General features: G+C 41.7%; 1 protein-coding gene across 5 annotated transcripts in view; it reads left to right on the top strand.

Moving 5' to 3' along the window:
• The window catches only part of LOC122557331, a 38,200-nt gene that overhangs the window by 2,597 nt on the left and 22,710 nt on the right, over nucleotides 1–12,893 (top strand). For 3 of the 5 annotated variants that reach the window (XM_043704925.1, XM_043704926.1, XM_043704924.1), the window contains one exon: nucleotides 11,776–11,907. The exons of 1 other annotated variant lie outside the window; for it this stretch is intronic. In XM_043704925.1, coding sequence (XP_043560860.1) covers nucleotides 11,776–11,907 — 132 coding nt within the window. Of the gene's footprint in view, nucleotides 1–9,664; nucleotides 9,739–11,775; nucleotides 11,908–12,893 lie in introns of all 5 variants that reach the window. One more of the 5 variants, XM_043704928.1, reaches the window with a different exon arrangement.

The following is a 12,893-nucleotide window of genomic DNA, read 5'->3' on the forward strand; positions in this document are numbered from 1 at the left end:
AGAGAAGGGGAGCAAAGAAATAGGTCCTGGAGTTTATGGAAGAGTTTGGTTGGAATTATGGTGTTGCAGATGAAGCTCTCATTAATAAATATGAGCCTGGTGTAGGTATTCTTGTTATCCAGATATTCTAGGGATGAGTGTAGGGCCAGGGAGATGTCTGCTGTGAACAGATTGCGCCAGGAGGTGAATTGCAAGGGATCAAGGCAGTCTGGAAGGCTGGACTTGATGTGAGCCAAGACCAACCTCTTGAAGCACTTCATAATTATGGATGTCAGAGCCACTGACCACCAGTCATTGAGGCATGCTGCATGATCTTTCTTTGGCACTGGGGTGTTGGTGGTCTTTTTCAAGCAGGTGGAAACTTCAGGTCACAGTAAGGAGAGGTTGAAGATGTCTGCATATAATCTCGTCAGCTGGTCTGTGTAGGATCTGAATGCACAGCCAGGGACTCCATTTGGGCTGGTTGCTTTCAGTGGTTTCACTCTTAAGGCTGATCTGTGGTGATGACCAAGGTTACAGTACATCTGAGGCTGTTGGGACAAGTGACCTCACTGTTTAAAGTGAGCATAGAATGCATTGAGCTCATCAGTTAGGGACGCACTTGCACATGATTCTGTTTGACTTCGCTCTGTATCATAAGCCTTGCTACAACATCACTAAAGTACCATATTTTGAGAGAGCAGATGGCAGAAGCACATGAATTCATGAAATTTGCAGGCTTCTCTTGTTTTTTTAGGGAATTATTGACTATTTTATGCATCATTTTATACAGGTGTTGTGTGTCAGTTCAGAAACTTACTGCAGCTGAAAGGGACTGTACTAGATACACGACTGACCATACACAGTCTTGGAGGTGAATGCCTGCCAACTGTCGTAATGTCTTCTGTGGGAGTCTATCGTGCCATCTACAATTTAAACTACCACTGCAAAGCAGATTGTGCCTCCTTAGCAGTAATGACAATATAGCTCACGAATCCAGTTCACCCTTCGACTTAATGCCAGCTTGCATGCAATTAAACTATTTCAGTGCAATAGAGCAGACTTTTGTGGTGTTAAGACAAACTTTCTGTTGCATGGCCTTGCATGATTTCAGCCTGAACTGTTGCTTGTGGTACAATGGTAGCTGTGACATTGACCAGCGGATGCTCAGTTTTGACTGGGTCTCAAGTGTTATTGAAATTGGTCACAAGTTCTCCATAGCCTCCAAACTTTGTGCATAGACCCATGCTAAATCAGGGCTGAACTCCTCCACACTCCTAAATGTTGTACATAAACCAAATGCACAAAATATTTATTTGTGCTTATCCATAAGTTTTCTTACGTAACTTGTCCTCATCTGAGTTCTCTGCAGGAGTACTCTCCCTTTAGCAGGATGGCTATCCTTTTCCCTGAGCTGTGGTTGTAAACTGTGCTTACACCCTGATGTCTCGCCACATGAACTCTTGCCTATAAGGTATTGTCATACAAAGCATGCACTGTCAAAGGGGTCAAAACATCCAAACCCACTGCCTCCATACACCATCCACCCACCTACCTTCACAGCCCCTCCCTACATTTTCATTTTCACTATTTTATTGGTATATGCTGTGTCTAGGAGAAAGTGAGGACTGCAGATGCTGGAGATCAGAGCTTAAAAATGTGTTGCTGGAAAAGCGCAGCAGGTCAGGCAGCATCAAAGGAGAAGGAGAATCGACATTTCGGGCATAAGCCCTTCAGGAATTGTAACCACATCCACCATGTCCTCTGGAAGTTCATTCCACACATGCACCATTCTGTTTATAAAAAGAAATTGCTCCTCATGTCTTTTTTAAATCTTTCTACTCTCCCCTTAAAAATATGCTCCCTAGTTCTGAAATCCCCCACGCTAGGGGAAAGACACCTGTCATTCACCTTATCTATACCCCTCATTATTTTATAAACCTCTAAGTTCTCCTGTCAACCTGTTACGTTCCAGTGGAAAAAAAATCAGCCTATCCAGCCTTTCCTTTATAACTCCAACCCTCCATTCCTAGCAACATCCTGGTAAATCTCTTCTGAACCTTCTCCAGCTTAATAATATCCTTCCTAAAATAGGATGACCAGAATGGGACACACTACTCCAGAAGAGGCCTCACCAACATCCTGTACAACCTCAACATGGCATCCCAACTCCTATAGTCAAAGGTCTGAATGATGAAGGCATGTGTGCTAAATGCATTCTTAACCACCTATGTGATGCAAACTTCAAAGAATTATGTACCTGAATCCCTAGGTTTCTCTGTTCTACAACACTACCCAGGGCCCAACTGTTATTAAGTCCTGCCTTTGTTCATCTTAACAAAATGCAATACCTTGCATTTATCTAAGTTAAACTCCATCTGTCAGTCTTCAGCCTATTGACCCAATTGATCAAGATCTGTTTGTAATCTTAAATATCCTCAATTATCCACTATACTGCCAATCTTGGTGTCATCTGCAAGCTTATTAACTATAGCTTCTATACTCTCATCTAAATTGCTTATATAAATGACTAAAAAATGTGGACCCAGCACCGATCCCTGTGGAGCACTGCTGGTCAAAGACCTCCAGTCTGAAAAACAATCCCTCCGCCATCACTTGTCTCCAGTTAAGCCAATTTTATATCCAATTGGCAACCTCACCCTGAATCCTATGTGGTCTAACTTAACTAATTAGTTTACCATGCGGAACCTTGTCAAAGGCTTTACTAAAGTTGGGAAATATTTCTGGCTGTAACAGCTGCTCTTTGAGGTATTTTAGGTGCTGGAGGTGATTTCCTCGAATTGCAGGAGCAGCAATTACTGTTTCACATGCTGTTGCATTGTTTTGGAACTTTTGGGAAAAAAAGTCAAAACAACAGTAGTTTTAAAAGGGAGAAGAATAGGTAAAGGAAGCACATGGTGAGGTCATTGCAGGAGAGAGAGACAACCTGCATAGTTACTGCCTTTGGTGTTTGAATTCGTGTATCGCTGGACATCAGAGTGCATCTGGGAAAATTATCAAACAGTGAAATTCACAACTCATCTTGGAGGAACTGTTGGGTGAAGTTCACAGCACAGAATCAGATAAGTTAATTGTTGTTTTAAGTGTGGTCTACAGAGAATCTGCAGGAGTGAGTAGAGTAGGTTCTTTCTTGATTATATGTTTTTGGAGATATATTTTAAGTTTAATCAAGAGACATAAGCCATAACTCAGTTTAACCTGGGGCAGTGTTTGTAGAGGAGTAAGACGGTGTTATTTTCTGGGTCTGTAGATTGTGAAGGAGCAAAAATGGACTTTAATAGAGTGATATGTACTTCTTGTCAGATGTGTGAGTTTAAAGAGAGTTTTAAGGGTTACTGTGGATTATATCTGCCATAAATACAGCTGGCTGCGAATCTTATCAGATCGAATGGATCAGTTGGAGAGATGGTTGAAAGCAATGAGGAATTTGCAACAGTATGTGATGGATGGCAGTTATAGGAAGGTGGGGGTGGGGGACAGTCTCAGATGCAGTCACATCGATGGGTTAACTCCAGGAAGCGTAAGAGAGGTAGGCAGCTAGTGCAGGAGTCTTTTGTGGATATACCCATTTCAAACAGGTATGCTGTTGTGGAAAACGTAGGGGGTGATGGATCCTCAGGGGAACGTAGCATGAACAGCCAAGTTTCTGGTATTGAGACTGGCTCTAATGCAACGAGGGGTATGTTGGGTTCCAAGAGATCAATTGTGTTAGGGGATTCTCTAGTTCGAGGTACAGACAGACGTTTCTGTGGCCAGCAGCAAAAAAGCAGAATGGTGTGTTGTTTCCCTGGTGCCAGGATCAAGGATGTCTCGGAGAGGATGCAGAATGTTCTCTCGGGGGAAGAGGGGGCAGCAAGCGGTCATTGTCCACATTGGAACCAATGACATAGGAAGGGAAAAGGTTGAGATTCTGAAGGGGGATTAGAGAGTTAAGCAATTTAAAAAGGAGGTCCTCGAGAGTAGTAATATCTGGATTACTCCTGGTGCTACGAACTGTTGAAGGCAGGAATAGAGCAGATGAATGCATGGCTGAGATGCTGGTGTATGGGGAAAGGATTCATATTTTTGGATCATTGGAATCTCTCTTGGGGTAGAAGTGACCTGTACAAGAAGGATGGATTGCACCTAAATTGGAAGGGGACTAATATACTGGCAGGGAGATTTGCTAGAGCTGCTCGGGAGGATTTAAACTAGTAAGGTGGCGGGGTGGGTAGGACCCAGGGAGATAGTGAGGAAAGAGATCAATCTGAGACTGGTATAGTTGAGAACAGAAGCGAGTCAAACAGTCAGGGCAGGCAGGGACAAGGTAGGACTAATAAATTAAACTGCATTTATTTCAATGCAGGGGGCCTAACAGGGAAGGTAGATGAACTCCGGGCATGGTTAGGAACATGGGACTGGGATATCACAGCAATTACAGAAACATGGCTCAGGGATGGGCAGGACTGGCAGCTTAATGTTCCAGGATACAAATGTTACAGGAAGGATAGAAAGGGAGGCAAAGGAGGGGTGGAATTTTTGATAAGGGATAACATTACATCTGTGCTGAGGGAGGATATTCCCGGAAATACATCCAGGGAAGTTACTTTGGTAGAACTGAGAAATAAGAAAGGGATGATAACCTTATTGGGATTGTGTTATAGAACCCCTAATAGTCGGAGGGAAATTGAGAAACAAGCTTGTAAGGAGATTTCCGTTATCTGTAAGAATAATAGGGTGGTTACGGTAGGGGCTTTTAACTTTCCAAACATAGTCTGGGACTGTCATAGTGTTAAGGGTTTAGATGGAGAGGAATTTAAGTGTGTACAAGACAATTTTCTGATTCAGTATGTGGATGTACCTATGAGAAAGGGTGAAAAACTTGACCTACTCATGGGAAATAAGGCAGGGCAGGTGACTGAGGTGTCAATGGGAGAGCACTTTGGGCCAGCGACCATAATTTTATTAGATTTAAAATAGTGATGGAAAAGGATAGACCAGATCTAAAAGTTGAAGTTCTATATTGGAGAAAGGCTAATTTTGATGGTATTAGGCAAGAACTTTCGAAAGCTGTTTGGGGGCAGATGTTTGCAGGTAAAGGGACGGCTGGAAAGTGGGAAGCCTTCAGAAATGAGGTAACGAGAATCCAGACAAAATATATTCCTGTTAAGGTGAAAGGAAAGGCTGGTAGGTAAAGGGAATGCTGGATGACTAAAGAAATTGAGGGTTTGGTTAAGAAAAAGAAGGAAGCATATGTAAGGTATAGACAGGATAGATTGAGTGAATCCTTAGAGTATAAAGCAAGTAGGAGTATACTTAAGAGGGAAATCAGGAGGGCAAAAAGGACACAAGATAGTTTTGGCAAATAGAATTAAGGAGAATCCAAAGAGTTTTTACAAATACATTAAGGACAAAAGGGTAACTAGGTAGAAAATAGGGCTCCTCAAAGATCAGCAAGGCGGCCTTTGTGTGGAGCCACAGAAAATGGGGGAGATACTGAGTATTTTGCATCAGTATTTACTGTGGAAAAGGATATGGAAGATATAGTCTGTGGGGAAATAGATGTTGACATCTTGCAAAATGTCCATATTACAGAGAAGGAAGTGCTGGATGTCTTGAAATGCATAAAAGTGGATAAATCCCCAGGACCTGATCAGGTGTACCCTAGAACTCTGTGGGAAGCTAGAGAAGTGATTGCTGGGCCTTTTGCTGAGATTTGTATCATCACTAGCCACATGTGAGATACCGGAACACTGAAGGTTGGCAAACGTGGTGCCACTGTTTAAGAAGGGTGGTGAGGACAAGCCAGGGAACTATAGACCAGTGAGCCTGACATCGGTGGTGGGCAAGTTGTTGGAGGGAATCCAGAGGGAGAGGATGTACATGTATTTGGAAAGGCAAGGATTGATTAGGGATAGTCAACATGGCTTTGTGCGTGGGAAATCATGTCTCACAAACTTGATTGAGTTTTTTGAGGAAGTAACAGAGGATTGATGAGGCAGAGAGGTAGATGTGATCTATATGGACTTCAGTAAGGCGTTCGACAAGGTTCCCATGGGAGACTGATTAGCAAGGTTAGATCTCATGGAATACAGGGAGAAGTAGCCACTTGGATACAGAACTGGCTCAAAGGTAAAAGACAGAGGGTGGTGGTGGAGGGTTGTTTTTCAGACTGGAGGCCTGTGACCAGTGGAATTCCACAAAGATCGGTGCTGGGTCCTCTACTTTTTGTCATTTACATAAATGATTTTGATGTGAGCATAAGAGGTACAGTTAGTAAGTTTGCAGATGACACCAAAATTGGAGGTGTAGTGGATAGTGAAGAAGGATACCTCAGATTACAAAAGGATCTTGATCAGATGGGCCAACAACTGAGAAGTGGCAGGTGGAGTTTAATTCAGATAAATGCGAGGTGCTGCATTTTGGGAAAACAAATCTTAGCAGGACTTATACACTTAATGGTAAGGTCCTAAGGAGTGTTGCTGAACAAAGAGACCTTTGGGGTGCAGGTTCATAGCTCCTTGAAAGTGGAGTTGCAGGTAGATAAGATAGTGAAGAAGGTGTTTGGTGTGCTTTCTTTCATTGGTCAGAGTACTGAGTACAGGAGTTGGGAGGTCATGTTGCAGCTGTACAGGACATTAGTTAGCCCACTGTTGGAATATTGCATGCAATTCTGGTCTCCTTCCTATTGGAAAGGTGTTGTGAAACTTGAAAGGGTTCATAAAAGATTTACAAGGATGTTGCCAGGGTTGGAGGATTTGAGCTATAGGGAGAGGTTGAACAGGCTGGGTTGTTTTCCCTGGAGCATCGGTGCCTGAGGGGTGACTTTATAGAGGTTTACAAAACTATGTGGGGCATGGATAGGGTAAATAGGCAAAGTCTTTTCCCTGGGATTGGGGAGTCCAGAACTAGAAGGCATAGGTTTAGGGTGAGAGGGGAAAGATATAAAAGAGACGTAAGGGGCAACGTTTTCTCACAGATGGTGGTACGTATATGGAATAAGCTGCCAGAGGAAGTGGTGGAGTCTGGCACAATTGCAACATTTGAGGCATTTGGATGGGTATATGAATTGGAAGGGTTGGAGGGATATGGGCCGGGTGCTGGCAGGTGGGACTAAATTGGGTTGGGATATCCGGTCGGCATGGACGAGTTGGATGGTGGGTCTGTTTCTATGCTGTACATCTCTCTGACTCTCAGTCCATGTAAGCAATATCTACCACTCTTCCCTCTTCACCCTTCCTGGTAGCTTCCTCAAAAAACTCGCTAACACATGTTTTCTCTTGCACAAACCATACTGACCATCCATAGTCATTCCTCGCCTCTCCAAATGCATATGAATCTTTCAAGATAACCTCCTATAACGTACCTGCCGTCAAAGTCAGATTCTCAGGTCTTTACTTTCTAGGCTTCTCCTCTTAAACAGTGGCACAACGTTACCCACTCTTTTGTCCTCCAGAACCTCACCTGTAATTATAGATGATACAGATATTTTTGCAAGAGGCCCTGCAATTACCTCCCTAATTTCTTACAATGTCCGGGGATACATTAGATCAAATCCCAGAGATTTACCCACATTTATATTTTCTAAGACCTCCAGCACTTTCTCTTCTAAAATGTGAACTGTTTTCAAAACATCAATATTTCCCTGAGTTCTCAAGTCTCCATATTTTTCTCCACCGTAAAACATGCAAAATATTCATCTATTATCTCTCCCATCTCCTGAGGTTCAACACAAAGATGACTTCTTTGATCTTTAAAGGTTTCTACTTTCCCTTGTTCTTTTGCTCTTAATGTACTTGTAGAATCTCTGGATTATCCTTAACTTTATTTGCTAAAGCTATCTCGCATCCTATCTTTGCCTTCCTGATCTCCCTCTTAAAAATTCTCGTCCACTCTTTATACTGTTCCAGAGATTCATTTGAACACCGTTGTATATAACTAACATGATTCTTGACTAAAATCTTTAATCATTCATTGTTCTCTAATCGTACAAGTCTCGCCTTTCTCTATAACAGGAACATAATGACTCTGGAATCTCGTTATCACACTTTTGAATGCCTCCAGTCCCTTTACATGTAATACTTTACTCCAGTCAATTTTTGAAAGTTCTTGTCTTATGCCATTAAAATTTTTCTTACTCCAATTAAAAGCTTCAATTTTATGGAAGGCTTATCCTTTCTCATAACTATTTTAAAACAAATAAAATTATGATCACTGGATCCAAAGTGTTTTGCTAGCTCTTTCTCTCCAGTAGGAATGTTTATGTCGAGTCATAGAGATGTACAGTGGCCTAACCAATGTCCTGTACAGCCGCAGCATGACCTCCCAACTTCTGTACACAATACTCTGACCAATAAAAGAAAGCATACCAAATGCCGCCTTCACTATCTTATCTTCCTGCAACTCCACTTTCAAGGAGCTACAAACCTGCACTGCAAGGTCTCTTTGTTCAGCAACACTCCCGAGGACCTTACCATTAAGTGTATAAGTCCTGCTAAGATTTACTTTCCCAAAATGCAGCACCTCGCATATATCTGAATTAAACTCCATGTGCCACTTCTCAGCCATTGGCCCATCTGGTCAAGATCCTTTTGTAATCTGAGGTATCGCTCTTCGTCACCTCCAATTCTGGTGTCATCTGCAAACTTACTAACTGTACCTCTTATGCTCGCATCCAAATCATTTATGTAAATGACAAAAGGTAGAGGACCCAGCACTGATCTTTGTGGCATTCCACTGGTCATAGGCCTCCAGTCTGATAAAAAACCCTCCATCACCACCCTCTGTCTTCTACATTTGAGCCAGTTCTGTATCCAAGTGGCTAGTTCTCCCTGTATTCCGTGAGATCTAACCTTGCTAATCAGTCTCCCATGGGGAACCTTGTCGAACGCCTTACTGAAGTCCAAATAGATCACATCTACTGCTCTGCCCTCATCAATCCTCTTTGTTACTTCCTCAGAAAACTCAATTAAGTTTGTGAGACATGATTTCCCCCGCACAAAGCCATGTTGACTCTCCCTAATCAGTCCTTGCCTTTCCAAATACATGTACATCCTGTCCCTCAGGATTCCCTCCAACAACTTGCCCACCACCGACATCAGTCTCACTGGTCTGTAGTTCCTTGGCTTATCCTTACCACCCTTCTTAAGCAGTGGCACCTCATTAGCCAACATCCAGTGTTCCGGAACCTCATCCGTGAATATCGATGATACAAATATCTCAGCAAGAGGCCCAGCAATCACTTCTCTAGCTTCCCACAGAGTTCTAGGGTACTCCTGATCAGATATATTGATAATGAAAATTTTCTTGAACACATTTTAACAAATTCTTCACCGTCCAAACTTTTAATACTGTTGTAGTCCCAGTCGACATTTGGAAAATTAAAATCACCTACTATTAGAACCTTCTTATTTTTACGTATATATGAGATCTTTCTACTTATTTGTTCCTCGATTTCCCTCTGATTAATGGGGCAAATGGGGGGGGGTGCAGTCTATGGAACAATCCCATTAAGGTGATCATTCCTTTTTTATTAATAATTTCAACCCATATATTTTCCCTAGATGACATTTCAGAAATATCATCTTCAGTTGCAGTTTATTGAAGATTAAAAGAAGGCAATTTTGCCTTCTGCAACCCCTTTTAATTCATTGCTGCCACAGGTTCTTTTTCCAATGTATTACAGCTTGAGACCATTACATTCCTGTGAAAGGTCTTGCAGGACGACTTGAACTATGAAAACACTCTCAACTACCTCAGGTATGCTTGAATTGTGTCTCTGGAAAAAAGGAGGGAGATAAGAAAGTTTCTGCGAAACATCCATATTAGGTGGAAAGTGAAGTACCTCCTCTCCATTGCTTATCAGTGTTTGTTACCTATGATCAAGCTAATGAGTCCCCGAGTACCCTCTACCCATGTTGATCTGAAGATGGTTTCATTTCGCAAGCCAGCCATTTTTGCAGTGTTTCCTAAGACTGTTCTGTAGAATGATGCATATGAGGTTAAGAAGCCCTCCCCTCTTTGGTCAAGTGGATGTCTCGTACACATCTTTGGCAGGTAATTTCTTACCACAATGCCATACAGGATGACTTTCGTGCTAACAGCAGAACATGACCTTGCTGGAATATGTATACCATAAGACATAGGAGTGGAAGTAAGGCCATTAGGCCCATCAAGTCCACTCCGCCATTCAATCATGGCTGATGCGCATTTCAGCTCCACTTACCAGCGTTCTCCCCGTAGCCCTTAATTCCTCGAGACAACAAGAATCTATCAATCTCGGCCTTGAAGACATTTAGCGTCCCGGCTTCCACTGCACTCCGTGGCAATGAATTCCACAGGCCCACCACTCTCTGGCTGAAGAAATGCCTCCGCATTTCTGTTCTGAAATGACCCCCTCTAATTCTAAGGCTGTGTCCACGGGTCCTAGTCTCCTCGTTTAACTGAAACAATTTCCTAGCTTCCACCTTTTCCAAGCCATGTATTATTTTGTACGTCTCTATTAAGTCTCCCCTTAATCTTCTAAACTCCAACGAATACAATCCCAGTATCCTCAGCCGTTCCTCATATGTTAGACCTGTCATTCCAGGGATCATCCGTGTGAATCTCCGCTGGACACGTTCCAGTGCCAGTATGTCCTTCCTGAGGTGTGGGGACCAAAACTGGATACAGTACTCCAAATGGGGCCTAACCAGAGCTTTATAAAGTCACCATGCTTCAGTGAATGAAGATAAAATTTCACCACCAAGATAAAGTTGTCTGTCCTGCCATCTGAAAAGTCTTTGTTCATTTTTTAAACCGCAGTTCCAAATTTAAAATAAGAAACTAGGATCAAATTATTCAATCTTTGTAATGAAACATTAGGCACAAATATTTTGAATAATAGGCCAAATTTAAAGCACATGGTTATTGTAGTTTCTCATTGCTTCTCCATTCCCTTTCCTTTCCTACTTACGTTACATAACTTCTCTTGTGTTTGCCCTTCCTTAGCTCATTGGTTACTGAAACCCTCGTCCCCTCTAAAATTGACAGACAAAATGCTGTCCTGACCAACTTCCAATCCTCCATAAACTTAAGTTTCTGCCACAGCCTCATTTACCCATCATCCTTGTACTTGCTCGCCTACGTTGACTTTAGACTGGCAATACCTTGATTATAAAAGCCTCTGCTTTTGTTCAAATTTTAATAGCCTGATCTTTCCCTAATGTTGTAGGACTGCAGGAGGTTACAACATTTGGGGTTCTTTTGGCTTCCACCAATTCTGGATACTTTGATATTTCTGATTTTTGTTCCCTCTAACATGATTGTGCCTTCAACTGCCTGAAAAATGTGTTGCTGGAAAAGCGCAGCAGGTCAGGCAGCATCAAAGGAGCAGGAGAATCGACGTTTCGGGCATAAGCCCTTCTTCAGGAAGAAGGGCTTATGCCCGAAACATCGATTCTCCTGTTCCTTTGCCTGACCTGCTGCGCTTTTCCAGCAACACATTTTTCAGCTCTGATCTCCAGCATCTGCAGTCCTCACTTTCTCCTCCTTCAACTGCCTGGACCTACAGCACTGAAATTCCTTTGCTAGGCCTCTCTGCCTCTTTAAATCTTACCTCTGACCACGCTGTTGGTCATTTGGTGTAATGTTTCTTTGTGAAGTTCAATGTCTAATTTAGTCAGCATTCCTGTGAAACTTGGGATGTTATGCTACATGGAAGGTGGTATGTGCAGGCAGGTTTTTAGATTTTTGAATGTGTGCACAGTTTTAAAAGTATGCATAATGCCATGTATTTTCAACACTTTATTTTACTAGCAAAATGTGCATATGGAACAGAAGCATGCTCCTACAATAGAAAAAATGAAACGGTATCTGTACTACCAGCTGATGATAATTGAAAATTACCAGAAGGCCATTAGCAAAGAGCTGAGGCCACTCGTTGAATGGGTATGTTACTGTAATGTTTAATCAAGCATGTATTCCCAAGGAATGGAATGTTTTGATTTTTTACAGCAGTAAATCTTTTTATTTGTTTGTAACATTAATATTCTTTATATTTTCAAGATACCGCATTGCAGTAATTCCTTTACATTCAAATGAAAATGGACAAACATGATTTTGAGTTTGTTTTGCATCAGGTTTATGTTCCCAGTTAATAGGTTCCAAGTCTTCCCATTTAAAGACAGGCACAATCATCAGTAAAGATAATTTACTTTTCTTCATAGTGGTTTTAAATCTCAACACAAAGTAGCACAAATAAATTCTCACTGTCTATTTGCATGACTTATATTATTTGATTAATGAAAATAGAAAAATGTAAACTTGCACACTTAGCCTGGTTCGTAAGCTTGTTTTATTTGCCCTGCAAATTCTATTTATGTGCTTGATGCTCAACTCTTCTAAAAACAGATAAACTGTAATATCAGGAGCTTGCTGATAATTTCTCTTGATATTATGTAGTTTAGTTGACATCTGCACCATGATCTTCTCTGTTAGGATGTTGTCAAGGCTTACCACTTATTGGTTTCATGGTAGATCTCTCCCCTGTCCTGTATCTACAATGATATTTTTGTGTAAGTACTCCCAGAGTATCAAAGAAACCTTTCTTTGTAATCCACTACATGTCATAGAGAAAAAGCGCAGATAGGAACATACTGTCTTTACTACTTAGTCCTAGATTCTTGTAGTCTTTAATCGGTGCCTGACGAAGATTAATAGTGCATAGATTTTATATAGTTTGAGTGCAGTTTTGGCATACTTCCACAGACTCAATCAAGTTAATGCCCTGGTAATAATATGGTCAATATGCTGTGTATAAGCCATACTCCTCTTAATTGTTATATGCAAAATCCTCCATTCTCTGCTGGTTTTGTTTTATTTTGAAAGCAGCTCCGTCTTACCATCCCAGTAGTTCAGAATATTATAGGATAGAA

Source organism: Chiloscyllium plagiosum, chromosome 15, assembly GCF_004010195.1.
Source record: "Chiloscyllium plagiosum isolate BGI_BamShark_2017 chromosome 15, ASM401019v2, whole genome shotgun sequence".
Lineage (NCBI taxonomy): Eukaryota > Metazoa > Chordata > Chondrichthyes > Orectolobiformes > Hemiscylliidae > Chiloscyllium > Chiloscyllium plagiosum.